This window comes from Mastacembelus armatus, chromosome 1 (assembly GCF_900324485.2).
Source record: "Mastacembelus armatus chromosome 1, fMasArm1.2, whole genome shotgun sequence".
Taxonomy (NCBI): Eukaryota; Metazoa; Chordata; class Actinopteri; order Synbranchiformes; family Mastacembelidae; genus Mastacembelus; species Mastacembelus armatus.
In genome coordinates this window covers 4,654,643-4,677,388 of record NC_046633.1, presented here as the reverse complement: position 1 = coordinate 4,677,388, position 22,746 = coordinate 4,654,643, and the positions used below count along the sequence as shown (strand labels likewise).

Genomic DNA, 22,746 nt, shown 5'->3' with positions numbered 1-22,746 from the left:
CCACTGGCTGTATGTAGGGCTGATGGGACTGTAGTATTTACAGCCTTAAATCACAACAGACAAAAAGAATTTAATAAATAAACTTAAGGTTTATTATTTTATTATTCATTAATGTTTCTGGTTGAGTCGTCTAAATATGTGGTTACACTAGTAAAAGTGAAAGTGTTTTAACGTGACAAATGAAATTCAACTGAAAAGGAAATGCTGCATTGTATTTCCTGTGTCTGCTTCACAATAAAAACCACCATGTGTTTTACCAGAAATGTTTTTAATGTGAAGCAGCAGGAAATGTGTAGTTTGCATTAGCAATGACTTAATGACATGACTCTGACACACTGTAAAGAGAGTGAACAGTAAGCAATGAGCTTACAAATCAGATCAAACTGACCTGGATTACATGCTGCAAAGCCCCCATACTTAGGTCGGCAACCTGATTCTAGCATGGAAATGGCATTATGCATATATAGAGCATGCCGATTATAAATATTAAAATACAACTTAATACAAATCAAGCAGCTTTAAGGAGCTTTGAAGTGAGTTTTAAAGTGAGTTTCAGCTCATTGTTCACCTTTGTTGAGTCTCACTGTGATGGGTGCAGCAGGCAGTTCTTTCTTTTCAGGGGTAAATCTAAAAACCTACTGTACATTACCTGCCCAGCACCAGAGCAAAACCTTATCTAACTGTTAAACATGGTGGAGCATTTAGCAGAAAAGAATCAGCTATTTTCCTGAGGTGTTTCTGGAGATCAAAGTGCAGTGAGTGTGATGCTACTTCCTTCTTACCCGGCAATAGGACGATTCAGATTCTGATTGTGAAAATGTTTGATACGCACCAGGAGACAGGATGTGTAACATGTTCATGGTATTGGCTTAAAAGGTCATGATACTGTTTGTCGTACTGTTACTGTAGTACTGGCGAGTAGTATCTTGCGAGTAGTACTGGCGCGTAGTATCTGCCCGTTTTATTGTAGGTTTAAATTATTATTATAATATTCCTCTGTATGTACTGTATGTTGAGGAACACTATGATTTACATTAAAAGAAATATTTAAAATGTTGATTAACAAAAGGAAAATATTAATTCTGCTTCATGTCTATAGTCCACTGTGACTGTGTTGTATCTCCCACATTATTATCTAATTGCTTCCTGTTTTTTTTTTTTTTGCTGTTCATCTTCCAGCTCTCTTTCCAGCAAAAAGACAACCGTCTCCATTTTGGATGACATCGGCAGCATGTTTGACGATTTGGCAGACCAATTGGATGCAATGCTCGACTGATCTCTTGCCCATGTCTCATTTCCAACAAGTCCTTTCCCTCTCCCCCGTCATGTGTAGGTGTTTGAAGAAAACTCTCCCAAGGCTTGATGCTGGCGCTCTGAGAGCGTGTGTGTTCGCGAGTGTGTCCTTCCTGCGTGAGCGCTTCTTCATGTAGCCTTGTACATTATACCGAGGAGGGAGTCCCCTTCATCTGGTACAGTAGCTCTAGCACACCTCCCAATGCAAGGAGGCCGCTCCCACACAACCTCTGACCTCTGCAGTTCAGCAAGTCGCCACCGCCCGGCCTCTGAAGGCTGTGTGGACTGAGAAGCACAATCATTTTTCCTCATCCTTTTATCTCTACAGACTCTGGCTAGGACAGAAATTCTAATCCAGTCAGACAGGGAGATAGACAGATAAGCATATTGCTTACAAAAAAAAGCACATAAAGTGACTGACAGGCAGGCAGATAGATAGATAGCTAGATAGATAGATAGATAGATAGATGCATACAGATGAGACACTGGAGAGAATTTTTAAAAGCACATGGAAAGACGGGCCACATTCTGAGCCCGTCTCCTTCCTGTGATGTCAACACGATGGATTTTTCCAAATGACTGGTCGCCTCTGTTTCTCTTCTGTGTGAGTGGAGCGTTGTGGTTAGCTGGGCTCCCTGACCTGTGTGTCGTCCCTGTTCATGTTGTTGTTGTTGCCGTTGTTGTTGTTGTTGTTGTTGTTGTCGTTACGAGTGTGTGTACTCCCTGCTGATGCTCATGCCAGTGTCCTCCCAGTCGTACAGTAGTTATCCTAATGATCAAAACAATGATATAGATGTGTGTCCATGAATTTTGAGACACTCGCACACACAGACACAAATACACATTAGAATGGTTTTAGCCTTGCTGGTGTTTAGCTCCATCTGTGGAGGTTTGCTTGGAAATGAATCTACACGTACTGTATACATTACAAAGACTGACATACACACATTCACATACAAAGACATACAAGCACACTCATGCGGTGTACCCCTTTGTCCTGCTGCAGTGAACAGTGTTTTTAAAAGATAAACCTATATTTCAATGCTTTATATAGTACATCCAGTATACATATATAGAGTTTATAATATACCTGGGTATTTGAGCTGTTAGAGCTCCCCCTAGTGTTGGTTAGTGAAACTGCCTCTAATCTGCCCACCTTCCATTGTGTCTCTCCCCCTTTTACCTCCCTCTATGTCTGTTAACTCTGCATCTCTCTGTGCCTTGGTAGTGTTTGTTCATATATTCCACAACATTTTTTCTCTCCTTTTTCTTGTTTTCCAATCCAAAATGTTTAATAGTTTTCTCTCTTTCTTAATAGACCCTTGCTCCTTTTGTGTCTGTGGTGTCAAAAGTAGCTTATAGGTTAAGTTATGAGTCCTACATGACGGCTGAAACCAGTCGACCTGTCTGCAGCCCTCCTGTAACCACTGAGAAGCCTTGTAAGAGCCCATAGAAACCGCCCACCACCACCCTGTAAGCTGTAATAAGTTGGCTCCCCAGCTCCCCAGTGGTCCCCCATAAAGGCCAGACAGTGGATCAGTCACCAGTGTTTGTCCCAAAAAAGAGTCCATTTGTATTTTTATGGTCTTTGAAAACAAAGATATATTTGAGAGATGGTTCTACGTGAATAACAATGATTATCACAATTATAGACATTGAATTGAGGTGAGCTGATTGAGCCTGTACATTTATGGTTGAGTTCTGGATGTGTTGTGACGGCTGTTGTGCAATGGGTGGGTTTAGGTTGTGTTTCTGCTGTGACGATGCATTCCTGTACAGCTGTGATCAGAATAAATGTATAAATTTAACCTTACATGACTTTTGAAGTGTGTGTTTTTTTAAAGCTCATCTATCAAGATATTGTCACAAACTATTTGTAGATGCTTCCTCTTCAGTAAGATAACTTTTAACAAATAATAACTTTCACTTCAACCATATATGATTGTTGAACAGCTCCGCTATAAAACCTGGAACCTGGCTGCAGGGATTTTCTCCCATTCAGCCACAATATCTTCAGTGAAGTTGGGTTCAGGTACAAAACAGCTGCTGTATCCCGTATCCCATACTTGGCAAATGATTTGGTTGATGGTAATTAAAATATAGTAACAAGAAACCTATGTGTTATTTATTTATTTATTCATATATTTATTTTGCAACTTGGAACAAGGAAAAATATGTGAACACACAAAAATAAAAGAATAAGAATGGCAAAGTGTGAGGAACAGAAGAGAAATTAGTTAAGGAGTTGACTTAATTAGCAGACCATAATACTCCCAACATTTCTCTGTTGCTATTTAAAATCCTGGCCCTGCTATTTGTCGGTATCGAACAGGACAAACTAATATTTTTATGTTTTTCCAACATAAAATAACTACTATAGCATTAGTGTTCAAAACCTTTTTTTATGTCTTCTGGTTCTAAGACTCATGGGAGCTTGAGTACTTTCGTCAATAGGTTTTTTTCTTCTTTTTTTTTTCTTTTTTTTTTTTTTTAAGGGGGTGGGACTTCCGGTGGACGGGAGCCGTGACGTTCAGCGCTTCGGGAAAATCCGGTCTTTCAGTCGCAGCGTGGTGAGAGAGACGTGTCGTTTGTGCTTTTGCCGTTTTTATTCTCCAGACATTAGACTGAGACACCAACCAAAAACTACAAGCTGTTAGTTTTCTGTTGCCCAGTTTGTCACAACGAGCCGAGCAGATGAGAGTCGACGACTCGACCATGGCAGCTCGGGCTGAGCAGCAACACGTGGATGAGCTTCAGACAAACGGCGGTGGAGCTTTTCTGTCATTTACTTAAAGAAAAGCAGCGGTGAGTTCGCCTCGGGAAGCTCATTTAAGGTTTTCTGTTCCCAATTCTCAGTTTTTGCAGCACAAACACGAGCTTTACGGCAAATTTATGGAACATTTACTTTCCTCCACGTGGACCCCCCTGGTTTTAACCAGAATCCACTTCCCATTTAACTTCCCAGCCCTATATGTATGTATGTATATATATATGTATATATATATATATATATATATATATATATATATATGTGTATGTGTGTGTGAGTGAGTGTGAGAGAATCTGGCTTTATATTATAATCTGTGTTCTCAAAATGTCTTCAAACTAATATGAGCTGTGCCCAGTCCCGAAAACTAATCACCATGATGGTGGTAAGTTCAGCCACATGTGATGTGTAGTAATAACTATGATTTTTTTTTTTAAACATACATCTGATTGTTAAGATTTGTGAGAGTTTAGTCAAAGTTTGTCTGACAAAGCATTGAGCTAAATAATGAGGACAGTGTTTTGTTTTAAAGGGCTGCAGAGTCTGGTTGGTCTGACCCCTGTTCTTTGTCTCTTTATTCAGGGACTGGCTTGGAGCCATGCTGGACCTGACGGCTTCCTTGAGGACTGAGATTGAGAGGCTGAAGAAGACTTCCACCGTCCAGGGAAGATGTGAGTTTAATCTGCAGTGTGAACATTTAAAAACTTAGTCTGCCTCAGTATACCTAAAACTGTAAATACACGAGGGGCACACCAGTGTTTCTCTACACATCCAAAGGTGAAAAAGACCCAATTCATCATAGGAAATGAAGAATGAAGATGCCGTGTCCGTCTTGGTTGTCGTGTCATGTTTGTCTCTTCCTGGTGCAGGTGACAGCAGGGAGACAGACTCTGGCTGTGTTCAGCCCTCTGACGGCCATGAAAGTGAAATGGTGAGTCTTTATATTTGCCTGTGAAACCGTTTCAGCCTGTGATGACAAACCAAATAAACTTTTCTGACACCTACTATGAGAGCTGAACTTCAGCTCCTGATTCGACCTGTATTCTGAGGCTCCATTACCAGTGGATTAGTGACATCTTCACTCTCTGACTTTTCCTAACTTGGTTTTAACTACATCAATTGCTCTACAGGTACGAATGAGGAGGGTGATGACTTGAGGACTGGTTGGACAAAGATCCAGGTTTGAGAGCTGGTGAGTCCAGATAACATGTTGGCGTTTGAAACACATTTAGCCAGTGAAGACAAATGCAAAGACTAACTTTTCTGACACCTACTATGAGAGCTGAGCTGCAGCTCCTGATTCTACCTGTAATCTGAGGCTACAGTACCATACTGAAAATATGTGATGTCGTTGTTACTGTCTCTCAAACTGTCCACTTCATGTTTCCAGCTGGGGCTGATCTGAGTCAGGCTGAAGACCTGGGCACTTGCTGGATGAAGCTCCAGTAACATGAGGAAGTTGCATTTCAGCTGATGTTAAAGTGGACCATCGTTGGATTGGAGATTCGGTCAGTCCGTTTGACGTTTGGTTTTTCAACACTTTTCTGGCCTGTGATGACAAATCAACAACTTTTCTGACACCTACTATGAGAGCTGAACTCCAGCTCCTGATTCTAACTTTTTCCTGAGGCTCCTACAGTGAATATACACATTTACTGTTTATTAGGCACATCAGGCTGAAACTGAGATTGTCGACCCCCTGCAGCAGCACAAACCACAGTTTTCACCACCTCTAAAATGTTTTATTGCAAACTGAACGTTGCATACAGGGAAGGTTTATTCCTGGACTGTTGAGACTGCATTGGTTTTAGCCTGGTGTACCTAATAAACTGACAACAGAGTGTACCCATGATGCTGTGTGAGTTATAATCAAGGTCCTCTCTGTTGCAGGTTCATGACTCTCAGGAAAACTGCCGGTTGACTGACGGTAAGTCAGACTGTTTTGTTTGTTCAGAGCAGCCGGTGATAACAGACTTTTCTTTTCTGACACCTCGTATGAGAGTTTCCAGCTCCCGATTCTTAACCTTCACCTGAGGCTTCAGCAGGTTTTGTTGTTCCCCCCACTCACAGGGATTATTATAGTTTGATCTGTGTTTGTCTCTTTCAGGTTTCCCACTGTCACTGCCAGAAAACTGCTGCTCTCAAGCTGACAGAACCAACCCACCTGAAGAAACTACAGTTTTTAATGATGATCAGATTAAGGGTATATACAGTAATAGTTCTGGATAATATTGAAGCTATTGCATCCAACTGTCCACATGAATCTGTTGAATAAATAGTGACTGTTCGTACCATTATCATAGCATTTAATGCATTTTTGTCCACTGGAATTAAACAACAGCCATAATTAGACTGAATGTGACGTTTGGGTCATTGCTAGAAAACACTGGCGCTTAAATGTGGGAATGTTATGGTTCTTATTGTTTCTATAAGCATTTTCATTCTGCAGGTTAATATTCGCCTTGTTTATCGGGCACACTGGAAAAAAGACATGTTGGTAACCACTTTACAAGAGCAGGAACAGCTGCAGGGCACAATCTGCAGCTTTAACAATAGGTAGTTTACGTAAGAGCGGGGCTGTTTTCCAGCTGTTTCCAATGTCAGTGCAGCCCAGTTTCTACAGTCTATCCCCTATAGGCTACTTAAAAAAGGTCCCAATGCGCTTTGGCCTGTTTGAGAATAAAATTGCGGATTATGCCTTTAAATCGGGTCTGAAAACACTGAGCTCTCACAAAAATACACCAAAGAATGAAACTAACACTGAAGTTAAAACAAAATCAGGTTTTACTTGGAGACTGAAAGGAGCAGTTTTACATAAATGGTATTTGTAATTAATATTGTAATTATTACCAGTAATTTCATTTTTACTCAAGTAGCATTTTGAATGTGTTGTGTTGTGAGTCAGGCATAAATCTGATACAGATCAGGTCTTATTTCTGGTTTTTCTTCACATGGGCTGAGAATAAGGAGAATGATGAAATTAGAAAACATGGAAAACCACCTGAGTTGAGATTTGTTTGATCCTTGATCCTGACCCTCACAGTTGTCGTGTTGCTCAGGATCTGGATCTGGATCTGGGCGGGGGCAGCGGCTTTGTCTCCGCTCATCTGAAAAGAAAATTAGGTCCCTGCTGGTTTTCCCTTTGGATCGTGCTCTCATTTGCGTGTTTCCTGCTCTCCTCGGGCTCAGTGCGTGTCCGGATTTCCATACAGGTGCGTCCTCGGCTCCAGCCCTCGTTTGACTGTCAAACCAAGCGGTGCGACTCCCCTTTCTCCGCCCTGCGCATCCCGCATCCAGTCGCTGCCGGAGACGAGCGCAGGGGAGTGCCCTGCGCCGCGCACAGCCGACAACCAACCCCCTGCTCCTGCACTAAAGCCCGGACTTCTCTGCCGGTGTTGTTCTCGCTGTGAAAGCCCAGTCTGCACCCCCCATCAGCCGCCTGCAGAGACACTCGACCACCGACAGGCCTGAAGGTAAGAGCGGCTCTTTTAGTGGGTGTTTTTATTGTCTCCATCGTGTGATCACGGTGCGTGGGCGTTTGGTGCTCTGGTGTTGTGTGGACATCTGTAGTGTTGATGTTTGTCAGCATCCTGAAATGTGTGATCGATGACTGATGGACGCTGATGCTTAGACTTAAATACTGAAGGCCTGTTCACGGATCAGCTGCTGGAGACAGGCAGGAAGGATGCTGGTGGAGGAAACAGGCACAGGGCAGCCGACCCAGTTAGATCCATTAAAAAGATGAAGAGGATGAGGAGGAGGAGGGAGGGTTTCCAGTGGAGAGGACTAAACTGATCCAAGGTTGGGCTGAACCCTCTGTGTCTATGTCTGTGTGTGTGTGTGTGTGTGTGTGTGTGTGTGTGTGTGTGTGTGTGTGTGTGCTGTAATGTGGCCTGTGGCAGGGAGGGGCTGGTTTACAGTAAGAAAGGACAGTGAATGTGGCTGCTGCACTTTGTTGGATGACTCAATGATTGTTTTTAATGAACCACAAACATTAAAACCAAAGTATATTTCCTCATGTACTGGGTTTAAATCAAGTATAAATACACCAAAACTGTACTTTTGTAATTTGCTGCAGTGAATTGGAGACTTTTTGCCGACTACATTTATCTCCCAGCTGCTGTAATACAATTTCATTTCATCTTAGTGGAGCAAAAGTAGCAGTGCTGCGGTGTAGAAATAGTTTTAAGAAAACATTAAAACATTTACCTCAGTACAAAAACACCAAAATATAAAAGTACCCATTTTGCAGAATGGCTCATTTCAGAATAGTGTGTATTACTGGTGCGGCTAATTTTAACTATTTCATTTATTTACTTTCTATCATTATTCTGCAGGTTTTAAGATAAACGTGTTAAAGAATTAAATATTTGCCTCACAAATGCAGTGTAAAGTAGCAGTAACTTGAAATACCTTAAAATTGCACAGCATTAATGTAAATATATTTATTTACTTTCTGACAAACTATATTTATTTGAGAATTGTTACTCTGCCCATAAACATTTAATGTCCCTGATGCCAGAGCTAAATATTTTACATACGACACATAAGCTTGAGTTGGAAAATCTTTAGTTTGCCTGTAGCAGCAAAGCGATCAGCTGCAGCCTTTTATATTCTAGGTTAATGCCCTAATTATCTCTGTGGTTCTAATTTAACTTTAGATATTTAAAGACATTTTACAGCTGATCAGGCTTGTACTTTAAATTCCTTAGAAGAGGCTCTTTATTTAAAGGGCAGTTCACTATTAGTTAGTCATGTAATTTGCATTTGACAATCAACATGCAAAGTGTTGATTCATCCTCAGCTCAGGTTTGAATGTTTTTGAATATAAGATGTTTAAACTCAATGGAGCATCAAATTTGTATTAATCCACCAGTGAAAATAGTCCCAAGCATGAGTAATGGTAATAGTATATTAAACATTTTAAATAATCATGTTTTCAGTAGGAGTTAATGGTCTTTTAAGATTTGAAAACTTCTAACTGCGTCCTCTGCAGCTCAAAATGCTGGTCTTTACAAAAGTTTTTCAGTTGGTTCCCAACCTATGTACCAGGACCCCACAGTGGGTCGTAGGCGATATCTGAGGGGTCTCAAGATGTTTAAAAAGAGAAAAAATGGCAAAAGAAACATTTCTGTGAAGAAAGACTAAGATTTATGATTTTCCTCTGCCTGTTTCTGGAAAAATCGTAATTTCAAGCTACAATTAGTTGACAAATTTATTTGTTGGTTAGAAAATTGATAGAACTATAGAATATAAATAATTACACTTAAATAAAAGATTTGTTTTAATAAATACACTTGTTTTAATTGTCAAACATTTGCTTGATCTGGTTTATTAAAAGTGAGAATGAATATTAAATATTTTTGGATATTTAGTTCGACTAATTTAATTTTTCACTATTTTGATATCTTCTGGACAAAATAATTGATTAGATAAACAGTTGACTGATAAGGACTAAAATGAACTGAACAGCTGTTAAAACATGTAAAGGGATGTGAGGTTTTTAGTTTACATTTTGCAATCTCACCCCTAGATGCTGCAAAATCTTTCAAATTTGATAAATTTGTTTTCGTTTCCTGTTTTTATTGTGTGAAAAGCAGGAATATCATGGAGGAGTTAGACATCCCACAGATGAAGAGAGAAGTGGAGAGCCTTCAGTACCAGCTGGCGATCAATCGAGAGAAATCCTCCATCACTGTTACTGAGTGAGTCTGTGCTATCACACACACACATAGCATTGCTATCTTTGTGAGGACACTCAGACATAATGCTTTCCCTAGACCCTAACCGTAAAACCAAGTTTTAACCCTTGAACAGCAGTCTGAAAAAAGTGGACCAGAAAATTGTCCTCACTTTGGTAGAAATATGCTAAAAATGGTACTCACAAAGATGGCTATACAAGTACAGAAACAGTTTTAGGTGCTGCGTATTCGATTCATGCGTGTGTGTTTTTTGCAGGCTGGTGAAGTGGATCGAGGGTTGTGTTTGTGAAGATCCATTCCTGAACCCAGAGCTGATGCGAGCCAACCCCTGGGTGGAGAAGGGCAAATGTGTGATCCTCTGATCACACACACATTCACACAAAGTCACGGATGCATATTAACAAAAGAGTCCTGCACTCCTGCAAACAGTCATGCTGCACTAACTCACATCTGCACTCACACACACATTATTGCTATTATCATGTTTGTTTATTTGGATGCCTGAATGCTGTTAATTTGTGTGTGTGTGTGTGTGTGTGTGTCTATACAGCACTGAGTAGCTTTCTAGAGGTTTGCTTTAATGGAGTAAAGAGAATTATTCAACACAATGTTTTTATTGGCTCTTTACACTGTCAATCAAAATAAAGACTTTTGAATTTAATAGGTGGGGAATGGATTGATTCAGATGTGTATATACAACACAGGAACAAAAACAGCTGAGAATCAGGCAGCTCTGTGTGTGTGTGTTATAGCAGTTCTCTGATGTAGATGTTTCTTCTGACAGCATTGGACATGCCCTCGTTGAAGCGGAACCACACGTCACTGTTGCCCACTGCTGTTCCCATAGCAAGAACCGCGTTCTTCTCACCTGTGGAGAGACAATGTCTTGTCAGATGAGCAGCACAAAGATATTTGGTTCAGTGCCACAGAAACATGACTTCATCAATTGTCAAAATCCCTGCTGATGAATTTTCTGAGGACTGACTAACTGGTTTAACCTTAGGTTTAATCATGTAGAGTAAAAACAGAGAGAACTCAGCTGATGTTCCTGCTTTGACCTACAAACAGCCACAGCTCTGCATTTCCACCCTGTTGATGAATTTCTGGTTTTCAGGACAGAGAATGATTTTTAATGGATCCTCTTTTAATTGCTTCCATCACTGAGTGCTGAATCTGGGCCTGGTAGCAACTGAATAAAAATCTACAGGTGTTTGTGTAAAGCAGGTATGGATCAATTAAAGAAATCCTCCCCTTACACATCTGTGATCCGGTCAGATGAAATAATTTAATAGGTTTTCTCAGACCAAAGAAATTTTAAATAATTGAGCCTCCACAAAATTCGCTAAACCTCTTTTCTCCTCCATGTTGAATGGAAAAAACTAATGCTCACACAGTACTGTATATTAACAAAAGCAATAATTCAGTGACTTTGTGGACAAGAAGTCAGAGGAGAACAGAAAAATGTTTCAGCTAAAGACATGATTCAATTGAGCACACGAGTTACATCTATTTCCAATGGCACAAAGCTACCTGCAGCTAAACCAGTTTCTACTCTCCAAACCTTTGTGACTGTAGGAGCCTTATTTAGGTAAAACTATACCATTTGTTTATTCACGTAGAATCTAAAGATTGTTTTTTTCTAATGGCAGCATCCAAATATGCAGAGACTATAGATCAGTCTGCGTTATATCCTTTTAAATGAGTAGTGTGGAAAAATGCAGGTACTGATGCTTCTAACAGCCCAGATCTCCAGCCTGCAGTCTGCCAAAGGAACACTAAATTAGAAACATTACATAATACACATCAGTTCTCACCTCTGCTATGTTTGGATCAGATTTGCCTTAAGGCAAAGAGTGTGTTCTCAAAAGGTTTGGATAAATGAAACTACACTAACGTGACTGAGCTCAGTTGTCAGTACCTGTGTCTGTGGAGGGCTGCGGTCTCTGAGGCCTGGGGGCAACAGCTCGACCAAAGAAATCCAGCTCCGGCTGCAGGGCACAAAACAGAGTGTCGAGGAGGATGGAGTTAATCAGGAAGTCCTCAATAACAATGAACAGCCACACACAACTTCTCATTAGCCTAATTTCCCGGTTTTATCATTAGGGACTATAACCCAGTGGCTTCTCATTATCCTCATTTCTGCCCTCTAGAGGTTCACTGTCTGTTACATTCAGCTCCTTCAGAGAGGCTCAGAGTAGTCTGGTGGCTCCACCTACAGGCATCCACTAAAATATTCAACTGCAGATACATTTTGAACTTGTGAACATGAGGCATCATGTCACTGATCTATAACTGCGTTTTTAACAGGTTGCAGACCTTTACCCATTCTTTAACCCACACTAATGCAGTGTTTCATGTCACTTCACTTGAAACTGGAGGAAATTTGGTTTATAGGCAAAGGGTTAGAGACATAAAGGTAAAATGTACCTTTCTTTTTTTCTAATCCAACTACCTGCCTGCTCCCATTGTGATCGGATCTCAAGATGCAAATTCCTTAGGCAGAGCTGGATGCAAAATGAGGTGACCTTTGCTAAGCGGATTTTTTGTCTTAGGAATGTAGGATACGATTACAACGTAAACCTGACCACATCCAAATGTGGTCTGGCTGATCTGATCGGATTCCAGTCCCTGTGAATTCCACAGGCATTTACACCTGGAATTAATCCAGATACACACCGTGTAAGATCAGCTTTACCCATCCTTTACTTAGACTTACTTGCTGGCTCTCGTGTCTGTCCCTTTGTCAAGGACTATGAGTGACAAAACAAGTGTGTGTTTCTGTTCTTACCCTGGTCTCCACCGTGGTCTGTTTGACTATGTTCTCCAGCCTCTGCTGATGGTTCCTGTTTGGTTTGGCACTCTTTTGTTCTTCCTCTTTCTGAATTAGAAACACAGGGGATTATAAATACATTAGATTATTAAACACACACACACACACACACACTGACCTGATTATCTATAGGCTATATACATCAAACCCACAATCTCTTGAGTAAAATGTTGTGTACCTTAGCTCTCACTACTGTAGGGTTTCTTTGCAGCAACATTTGCTCGGCCCTCCTCATCCTCTCCTGCTCCATCTCTCTGCTGATGGTTTGTTTGGCCTGATAGGTCAGCTGGCGACGCGGAGGCAGGCCTGGAAACCTCACCACCTCCTCAACACGCCTGCACACACACAAAGTAAATAGTGCAACCAAGTGACACAGGCAACAGACAAACAAAATAACACAAAGCTTCCATTTTTGGTGCTATGGTTTGTTTTCCAGAATAAAACCCAGAATCTGTCATTCTCTAAAACCATAATCCTCTTACTGTTGATCTCCATTTCTATCCAACACACACACACACACACACACACACACACACACACACACACACACACACACTCTCTCTCTCTCTCTCACTTGCCCGTAAACTCTTACTCAATGAATATGGACCTAAATAAAACAAATTAAGATAACTGTGTGTGTGACTGTGGGCTATTTATTTGAAGTTATCGCAAATTACATTATCATCAGAACCTGGAAGATTTTAATGAAGCAGCTACTTATTGGCTCCACTCCCCATTCACATAATATTAGGCTATTTCTGACAAACATATTTATCTGTTTAGCGGTTAAAGGTGTAAGCTCAAGCAATCATTTATTCTGCAGCATCTGTATAAATCTTTTACAAGTCATCTATAATTCACAAACTTTGGTGATTCATGTTACATTAATCAAATTTCCTGAAGCCCAAGTTGACCTATTCACACATTGATTTTTGTTTCTTTGACTAACAGTTCAAAATGAATGTATTTCATTTACCAAGATATAAAACTAAGAAACTAGCTAATTCCTACACTGAAAAGCAAAAATCAGGGAATTTTTGGCTTTTTGCTTAACGAAAAAAAAAAAAAAACAACGTAATTATACATTTTTCAAGTCCAGCGCCAATTAATTCAGCTCTATACCACACCATGGGTATTAGGGTAGTAGGGTAGTAGGGTATTAGGGTAGTAGGGTAGTAGTAGTAGTAGTAGTAGGGTAGTGAGGGCTGCTAAGGCCAAAGTCAGATATGTTGTCAGAGTACTGAGAATTTTCCACCACAGACCAGAGAGAGATCGATATAAACACATATAAAAGCTGTAAGTTTTGTCATGTCTGTCCCTGCCTCTGAAACCAGGCTCTGATTAATAATTCTGCTGATTGAACCAATCAACAAGTGTCCAAATAGAAGCAGTCAAATGAAATAGTCCTGTTGGTAGTGGGCATATCCGGTGTCCCTGATGCTAGATTCCAAGTCTTTGTCCATGTGGTATCAGAGAGTGGTGTTGCGGTGAGTCAGAGAGGGCAGGTAGAGGAAGGCGTAGACCAGTAACAGCAACAGTAAAGCTATCACCAGAGGGAGGCCCCAGTCGTTGGTGACCAGCACCTCTTCACAGCGAGCCTGCATGAAGGAGCCCTCCTGGGCGGCTGGCTGTTCCTCGACCAGAGCCGGCATGACTGCGATGGATGGCCAGTTATCCAGTTCTACCAAAATTAGTCTCTCCCCTGTCAGCTGAAAGTCCACAATGAACCAAACTCTCCCAAGTAAAGGCAGAGCCTAAGTTTGAACCAAAATAATCTCAGTTTTGTTCACTCCTTCCTTCTCGTCTATTAATATTCCTATTTCTATTTTAGATAGTCTCCTGCTTTCTCAACACTTCTTTGGTTCCAATTTTACTCCAACTACCATCCTTTCACCTGTGTCCCACCAGAGAGACTCTGCAGTTTGTGACCCTGCACTGACACCACCACCATCACAGCAGGAGTTAAGGGGATTATTCTCTAAGCCTTCATGCAGAGAACCACAGTGTGGACAAGAGCAGTGACCTTCAACACCACAGGAAAAAAAAAAAAAACACATCTGCTCTGTAAGCAGCATACAGGGGAGTTCAAGTGTGTGTGTGTGTGTGTGTGTGTGTGTGTGTGTGTGTGTGTGTGTGTGTGTGTGTGTGTGTGTGTACTCACGGCTCCAGCATGTATGCGTACTGTCCCTCAGGTGTGCGGTCCTGCCTGTAGGAGAGGTTGTAAGCCAGCATGGTGTCTATCAGCTCATGCATCTGCTCCTTCTCTCTGCTGCTGAAGAGCTGTGGATTCACCTGGAAGAAACAGAGGATTTGAGATAAGCCCCAGTCAGACACTGATGTTATACATTTTAGCCTATTTTTTCTTATGAACCCTCAGCCACATGTTGAAATTCACCACTGTGTGAATGCACACAGTGATGAATTTCAACATGTGGCTGTAACTAATGGTTATTTTTTATTATCAATAAATATGCATACTCAGCTGTCAGTTTATTACTGCAGTTACAGTACATGTTTTTACATACGGGCCGCAATTTGGGAGAGATGATGTCAAGGAGCAGTGTGAGAACATCAAGGGTGAGGCTGAGCTGGCTGATCCTCGTTCTGATGCATGCTGGGATGTCGTTCAACATGGTGGACAAAGCGTTCCTGCTGCCGAGGAGCCGGGAGGAGGCCTGGAGAGGATACAGCCATAACGCAGTGATGATTTCTCAATGTTTACAATCTTTGCATAAAACATATAATTTCTTTTTTATCCACTGCAGAGTATGGAGTTGACTGGTACCTCGTGCTGGCTGTGGGGATAGCTGATGCGGGGCACATGCGTGTGGGCAAACAAGAAGTGGAATGTGACGGACAGGAAGGGCAGGTATTTCATCAGAGAGAAGTTCTGGCCGTGCAGAATCACTTGGTTCAGCCTGTCTGAGAACGACAACCACTCCAGACCCTTGCATACACTCTCCATGTTGGGGTCCCTCACACGCATGGACAGATAATTCTCATAAAGACCCTGAGGAAAGGATACACATCATAAACAACAATGCAGATAGAATCTGATTTTATAACAAACACCCAGATATGAGAAGCTGAACAACTATGACAATCCTTACATTTTCTTTCATTTGGCAGAGGTACAGCACAAGTTACAATCTTAGGACAAGCCTTAGAAAGTAAGTGGCTCACCACTCAGTTCCATTGAGGCTTCCAAAAACAAAGGTGGTGTGTTTATTACCTGTGAAACTTTTTCATACTCTCCACTAGATGAAGCCAAGTGCAGAATGTGCTGGAATCTCTGAGCTCCACCTCCTGAACCTGGTGCCTCCTCAAATCCTTCCCCAATGCGTTTCCTTAAAGGCAAATTAGGATGATCAGTCAACATCCAATTAATGAAAAGCAGAACAAAGCTTTCTAAGTATGACAGTGAGGTAATAAATAATATAACCTGTGATTTGTGATGTAATAACTTGTACACTTTCTGCTTTTTATTTGACCAGACAACAGTTTCTGCAGGGTTCACTATTTTCATTTTCAGACTTTGTACACAGTAAATGGAAATGTAGAAATGCAAATTTCTGGGCCTTTTAAAACTTGCACTTCTGACTTGTAGTGAATGTGTCTTTTTTTTGTTTTTTTTTTTAAAGTTGTCATTATTCATCAAAATAAGATGAATGTTTATAATTTCCAGAAATAACTTCAGTGTCCTACACACTCAGACAAGTGGAAAAATTACCGTTTTGTACGTGGTAACTGGAAGATCTCCTGCCACAGGTGGAACAAGCCTTTGTTCTGGTCCTTCTGGCCCACAGAAACACACTGGACAGTCTTGGCGTCTAGCTGCTTGAGGCCACGACTGTAGAGGAACTGCACACATTATGGTAAAATTACACAGTATACCAACACAGGACAAAGGTTCAAACAGTCAGACCTTCCTTTCCTTGTGCTGCTACCCACCTGTAGTGTGTTGATACAAGCCCTGATGTCGTTGTCTGTCTTCTCACACAGTGATATTAGAGTTCCTGTGTCTGCCTTCATTCCCTGCCAAACAGAGATCTGCAAAGAAAAAATTCAACATGAATGGTGCATGCTATGTTGGTGTGTTAGTATATGTTTGTCTTTTTATGTGTGTGTGTTTATGTGAGCTGACCTCCGCCAGTCTCTGTGCAAGGCGGGAGGGCTGAGTCTGAGGAAAAGCCAGGAGGAAGGCCTGCTGCCTGAGAGGTCTGAGAGCTGGAACATAACTAAAACAAGAGAGAGGCCATCAGATAAAGCTACAGCTATATAAATATAATAAACAGGAAATCATTTAGATATTTATTTTCATGCTCTAAAAGATCTACCAAAAATGCACAATTTCCACTCAAACACCAGTCCCTCACTTACAGGTCGTTACAGATGCAGATGATGGGTCGAAGCATAATGGGTTCCTTCTTCTTTTTCTTCTTCACAGTTTCTGTTCCTGTGTCCCCATGTCCATCTTTCCTGTTTAGAATTGCTAAAAGAATGTTGATGGCAGCCTGTCGAAAACAACAGATGAGGAATAATGAAAATCTGGAGTGGATACACAAATATTTTGCTAATTTTATGTGTCCAGACTGTACCACAGGTGCTCCATCAATCTCATCAATGATGAGGCAGTTCGGACTCTCGTTGGCTCCTAACACTGACTTCATCTGTGTTGCTGTGTCGATGCGTTTCTGGAACACCTCTGCACTGCGGTCATCGCTGCAAAAACATCAAGAGCACCAACAAAGGGATCACTGCCAAGCTCATGTTTATGACTTACTCCTATAATCAATTCAGTGTTGGTTTGTATAATCAAACCTGGCATTCATTTCCACCACATTGTACCCAGCATGCTTTGCTATAACATGAGCCAAGGTGGTTTTCCCCAAACCTGGAGGACCAGACAATAACGCCACCTAGAACAAAAACAAATTCTTTTATAACAACTAACAGGGCAATCAGTCCTTAAAGTGAAACTCTAATGTCAGTAAGGGATGTTCAACCTTGAATTTAGGTCTTTTGTACTGATCCAGTTCAGCGTCTAGTAGCTCCTCAGTCATCTCGATTTTGGTCTTGAAGCGATTTGGATTCTGATGGCCTTGATTGGTTTTGGATGAGTTCTGGTTGGGAGGCTGTCTGTCAGACCGAGCAGGACGAGGCTTTCTCTCTCTTCCAAACACAACAGTGTCCCAAAGCTTCAGCCACTTGAGCAGACAGCGGTTGGTAAACTGAAAACACAGTCACACACAACAGAGTAGTTTTTAAAACTCACCCATGGGCTTTTAAAAGTTATAACAGCAGCAACTGTTTTATCTTGGGTCTTGATGTTCTCGATTTAACCTTTTAATCCATACGGGATATGTGCTTGCATGTATGTGACTGGTCAACACATGGGCTTGCTGGATGGATCATAATACATTTCAAACTTTAGCTTTGTTGCTTCCACTCAACGCTGAAACGTTTAAGCAGAGCCCCAACGCCCAGTCAGTCCATAAACACACTTCCTCCACACAAATTGATAAATGCTGCTTTTTTTCCCCCACATAAAGCAGATATCTGTGAATCCAGATTATAAAAATGTTTTTTGTTTATACACATATAAAGAAGTGCACATTTTAGTTATACAGAACTAATGTTACTTACATCATCACTTAGAAGCTCAGTGTAGTGTCGGGGAGAAAATCTGTCCACCCAGAGTCGTGAGGTTTGGGCCTCTGTGTCTTCAGGATCATCATTTTCTTCATCTTCTCTGCTCTCACGCTCAACAAACGCATCGTTCACACTGCTATAAATGGGCATAATTAAAAAGCAAACGCTGCATGAATTCACATTTGTGATAAGCTTGTTGTATGTGTGTGAGAAACAGAAAGACAGGCAGTGACTTACCTGGCCAGGAGCTTTGTAAGGCGCTCAGACTCCTCCACAACCTGCTGATGACGCTGCATCATTTCAAAGAAGGAAAAACTGCATAAGAGTTCACTTAGGCACACACAGTTTACAAAGTATGTGGACTTATACATAACACAGGTTTAAATTCATAATGGATTATTTTTTTAATGCTTCAGTAAAAATACAATTAAACACACAAAATACAATTAAACTATTAAAAATACAAATCAAAAATTTACAAATACAGTTTTAAAAGGAACTCTAAATTACAGTAGGTACAATAATAATAATCATCAGTACTTTTTAATATTTAGTGTCCCTTCTTTCTCTCAGAATGTTTTCTGCATAGATAAAAATCATGAAAGAACATCTTCCTGGTATCATTACCCAATGCACAAACATCAGCCTGGTCACTCACCCTCTCTGCCTCTTGTTCTCTCAGCACACCTATAGGCACAGCCAACAGTCCCAGTGCACCCTGGGAATTTGGTACCATTCTGGAGCATACTACCTGGCAACACACAGAGAGGCCATGGACACCAAAGGTGTTTATTCTGACTGTGAATCAGGATTCAGAACAAAGTGCTGTCTAAAATGTTTGTATGATATTCAACATCACAGATGAAAACTGCAGAGGAGTTTAACCTTTGTGTCTTCTTTCTGCCTGAGGTAGACGCGACTCCCTGACGAGTCTGTCACACTGATGTAGTCTCCCTCTAAAGGGGGTCGCTTTAGCACATGCTGTGACACTGGTGCCACTGTAGGAGGATGCTTGGGAGTCTGTGGGATCATAGCAAAGCCACTGATATCCAGCACAGCAGAGGCAGACCTAGAAAATAAATATGCATTAGTCCACTGTGTATAAAGGGCTGCACATAAGGATATTTTCATTCTCAACCAAACTATGTATAATTCTTTCATATATATTTCCATAATTATAAAAACATCTTTCACAACCCACCAGAGATAAAATATATATATAAATATATAGTAAATCTAAGCAAATTTAAGTAAATCTTATCAGTTTGCAATGAAATGTCTTTACATCACTTCTTGAAATATATTTGTCTTTGTAGGAACTTTTTGTGCACTGTGTAAAAGCAGTTAGCTATCAGTGTGAAAAATCTAAATGTCAAAAGTTTACATTGACTCATTGCTTTCATTTTTTGCCACTGTTTCTGTCCTCCAGTTCTTTCCACTATTACTTCTGCCATCATCATCATCATCATCATCATCATCATCATCATCATCACCATCTCCATCTCCAGCATCTCTTGTCTTACCTGAAAGTGTTAGAGGGTTCATACTGTTCTGGAGAGGACGGGGGTGTGATGTCATCTTTCTGCGACGGGGCTTTGTTCTTATCAGTTTGTGATGTATTGAAAAGTCGCTTGGCCACACCCAAATCCTGCTTCTGCCGCTTTGCCTTCGGAGCTGCAAGATCCGATTTAAAGTACAAAGTTACGACAACAAACTAACTCAACAGGAACGAAACACCCACGAGCTGTCAGAGGGTACTCACTGATGGGATGGTTATTCAGCAGGTGCTCTATGTCTGAAATGTCATCTCCTGGAGTCTTGTGTCTCACAGGCTCTGAAGATTCCTCTGAACCATTCAAGCAAACACACAAAGGGCACATACACACTGATATGTTATAATTACTGCTAAAAAATAAAAAGGAAAACAACAATTTTGATAATTGATTATTAGTGGAAGCCCATGCATCCATCCTCTCTACCTGCTTATTTCTATTTAAGTTCACAGGGATCTGCTGGAGTCTATCCCAGCTCTCTTTGGGTGAAAGGCAGGGGTACACCCTGGACAGGACAGTCTTTATCATGAAATTATGATAAAACATTTTCAAATTCCAGCTTCTTCAATAAAGGTTTTGCATTTTCTTTGTGTTTTATACTATTATAAATGTAATTCTGCAAAAGTCCTTTTGAAGACTTTACCTTGGTGTCTGGGAAATTATCAATAGTCATTTCACTATTTAATGAAACTTAAAATGTGACATATTTGAAAAAATGATAAATCGGTACTGAAAGTAGTTATAGTATGTGTTTGACGTCTTATTATAATAAATGTTAGGTTTAAGACGTCAATATTCAACTTTATTGTGACCTGTATTGTTTGGCATATAACCAGAAACATTAAACAGTAGAAACACGTGTATAGTTACGCATAAATACGAAGTACTGATACTAAGCTGTACACAGGAAAGTTGTACAGATAGTAAACACTAGACTATGTGTTGCTTTCGGGTTGTTCCAATCAAAGAAACGCTAAAACAGAGAGCAACATTTCATAAGTAAGATGTTACCTGACAATATGTTGCTGTTACAAACCTTTTCTTTTTCTTACAAAGTACAAGAGACACGTCGGGTCCACTCACCCTCCATCCCCGCCAGCACCTCCAGTTCGTCGGCGAACTGCTCCTCGAAGTCGTCCTGTATCTCGAACAGCTCGTCATATTCGTCCATTTCAGCTCGGACCCGTGAATAACACAACTACAGCCAGACAGTATTGTTTAATGCGAAGACAAACACAACGTCAACACTTGTTACCTAAATGTTTTCTTCAGCAGAGACCGAGCTGATTTCGCGGCATTTTTTTTGTTGTGACTTATCACATCCGTGTCACGAGGTGTTCTTTCTTCTTCTTCTGGTGAATTTCTGGCAGGCTGCACTCAACGAGGCGAGATGCTGCCCCCCAGAGTCAGGCAATAAGGGATAGTTTAGACCAATGTACAAAATAACCTGTCGACAGCTGCTGTCTTTAGTTTCTGTATTTATTACTAGTAAACATGACTATTTCTATATTTGCCACACTGTCTATCTGGATGTTAGTCTTTGATCTTCATGTACAGTAGCTGAGCAAACCACAACACCCAAGTCTCAGGCTAGTTAGATGTTTTGCTGTGGAGCTGTATTAAAGACCACTGAAAACACAGACAGTGGTATGAGTGGTACTATAGAACAAAGTCTATATGGGTGACTATGACATGATTGGTATATGTACTAGAAAAATATTTTCCTTTACACCTTAAAACAAGTTTTGGAGACATAGTTTATTCAATTTTAATGTGGATCTCCTTATTTCCACAATAAAACTGGAACAGGTGTAGTCCTAAAAGCCCTGCAGCAGATTTCTAGGGCATTTTTGTGTGAATATAAATAGAAGACTTTAGTGTTGTTACAGAGATCAAAACTCTTTTCTTCAATCCTAAACTTGTGTGGGTGAAAAATGAAAGGTTTGGTATGACAACACAATATTACCATTAAATAACAGATATATATTTTCATTGTTATATTACATTACATGTATCTCATATTATTTTTATTGTATGTAAACATATAGATGTAAGTGCATCATCACTAACTATACTGAGTATAGTGTGGAATCAAAGAGGCTGTTTATAGCCTTTTATTGAAACTCACACTGGTTTACAACATTGTGCACTCACAAAATTACCTGAGAGGAATGGATGTTTGTAACTGAGAGAAAACATGAGAGGACGACAAGTCCAAAAGCAGAAGACAATGAGAACTGAGTAAGATCACTGCTGTGCTCCCTGATGTGAAATTAACTCAGTGTCATACACAAACTGCAGGCTGGTGTTTGTCTGCTATAGGGAGCAGATGGTGGCGACAGAGACGCCCTGACGTCACACACCATCATTAATCTCTCTCTCTCTCTTTCTCACATACACACACACACACACACACACACACACACACACACACACACACACACACACATACATACACACACACAGAGGACAAAATGGAAAACATAAAGATGAATGAAGGTTTTGTGTGCAACAACAAATAAGAACTACATCCTTGTTCTGTGCAAAATATTGAAGATAATGTGAAGCTTCAGCAGTTTGAGCCAGATAAAGTCAGAATCTTCCTGAATTACTGTGGTTTTACATGTCTAGCTTGGACAGCCAAAGCTACAAAGCTGGATTCATCACTTACACTGGAAGAACATTAGAAAGGTAATGGCCAGACCTGAAAAATGCCAAACTTTCCTTTCAGAGTAACTGTGAGAATGTGAGAGTGTCAGCTGTATGACTGGAGTAAGTTTATTTCACGTCAGATTTAGTGCCTACCTTCCAGAAAAGTTACTGAATAAAACCATAAATAGTTTAGAAACTCTGTTCTCATGCACACCCTTTCCCTGTCTCTGCTTAGCACTTACCAGCAGATGTTTGTGTGTTTAGACGCTAATGATTATAAACCTGTCATCACCAATG

At 40.6% G+C, this 22,746-nt stretch overlaps 3 protein-coding genes and 4 non-coding genes across 10 annotated transcripts in view; 6 read left to right on the top strand and 1 right to left on the bottom strand.

The window, feature by feature from the left end:
* The window catches only part of LOC113128398 (caskin-1-like), a 30,732-nt gene extending 27,675 nt beyond the window's left edge, over positions 1-3,057 (top strand). For both annotated transcript variants that reach the window (XM_026303700.1, XM_026303699.1), the window contains one exon: positions 1,180-3,057. In XM_026303700.1, coding sequence (XP_026159485.1) covers positions 1,180-1,276 — 97 coding nt within the window. In that variant the 3' untranslated portion in view covers positions 1,277-3,057. The remainder of the gene's footprint in view (positions 1-1,179) is intronic.
* Positions 3,058-5,024: 1,967 nt separating this feature from the next.
* LOC113128910 (small nucleolar RNA SNORD60) lies at positions 5,025-5,113 on the top strand. The gene has a single exon (XR_003295554.1). It is a non-coding gene; the product is annotated as a small nucleolar RNA SNORD60 (small nucleolar RNA).
* Positions 5,114-5,290: 177 nt separating this feature from the next.
* Positions 5,291-5,382, top strand: LOC113128913 (small nucleolar RNA SNORD60). The gene has a single exon (XR_003295557.1). It is a non-coding gene; the product is annotated as a small nucleolar RNA SNORD60 (small nucleolar RNA).
* Positions 5,383-5,606: 224 nt separating this feature from the next.
* On the top strand, positions 5,607-5,693 carry LOC113128911 (small nucleolar RNA SNORD60). The gene has a single exon (XR_003295555.1). It is a non-coding gene; the product is annotated as a small nucleolar RNA SNORD60 (small nucleolar RNA).
* A 324-nt stretch (positions 5,694-6,017) lies between these two features.
* Positions 6,018-6,099, top strand: LOC113128912 (small nucleolar RNA SNORD60). The gene has a single exon (XR_003295556.1). It is a non-coding gene; the product is annotated as a small nucleolar RNA SNORD60 (small nucleolar RNA).
* A 1,099-nt stretch (positions 6,100-7,198) lies between these two features.
* Positions 7,199-10,423, top strand: gng13a (guanine nucleotide binding protein (G protein), gamma 13a). Of its 3 annotated transcripts, none has more exons than XM_026304488.1 (3): positions 7,199-7,533; positions 9,661-9,765; positions 10,019-10,423. In XM_026304488.1, the coding sequence occupies exons 2-3, from the start codon at positions 9,668-9,670 to the stop codon at positions 10,122-10,124; spliced, it is 204 nt and encodes a 67-aa protein (XP_026160273.1). In that variant the 5' UTR covers positions 7,199-7,533; positions 9,661-9,667; the 3' UTR covers positions 10,125-10,423. The 3 variants fall into 3 exon arrangements, with proteins under 3 accessions (XP_026160273.1, XP_026160272.1, XP_026160274.1); XM_026304487.1 differs by having other exon boundaries at positions 7,201-7,533; positions 9,658-9,765; XM_026304489.1 differs by lacking the exon at positions 7,199-7,533 and adding an exon at positions 7,571-7,861.
* On the bottom strand, positions 10,358-21,118 carry chtf18 (CTF18, chromosome transmission fidelity factor 18 homolog (S. cerevisiae)). Its single transcript, XM_026304486.1, has 22 exons — positions 20,881-21,118; positions 20,007-20,090; positions 19,768-19,918; positions 19,130-19,313; positions 18,903-18,995; positions 18,482-18,534; positions 18,239-18,380; positions 17,599-17,823; positions 17,414-17,511; positions 17,191-17,314; positions 16,973-17,106; positions 16,737-16,830; positions 16,544-16,642; positions 16,323-16,453; positions 15,825-15,939; positions 15,378-15,602; positions 15,118-15,267; positions 14,754-14,884; positions 12,771-12,927; positions 12,551-12,640; positions 11,681-11,750; positions 10,358-10,630 (listed from the first exon to the last, which is right to left on the bottom strand). Exons 1-22 carry the CDS (start codon positions 20,966-20,968, stop codon positions 10,509-10,511), a joined length of 2,760 nt encoding a protein of 919 aa, XP_026160271.1. The 5' UTR covers positions 20,969-21,118; the 3' UTR covers positions 10,358-10,508.
* Between the last annotated feature and the right edge of the window lie 1,628 nt (positions 21,119-22,746).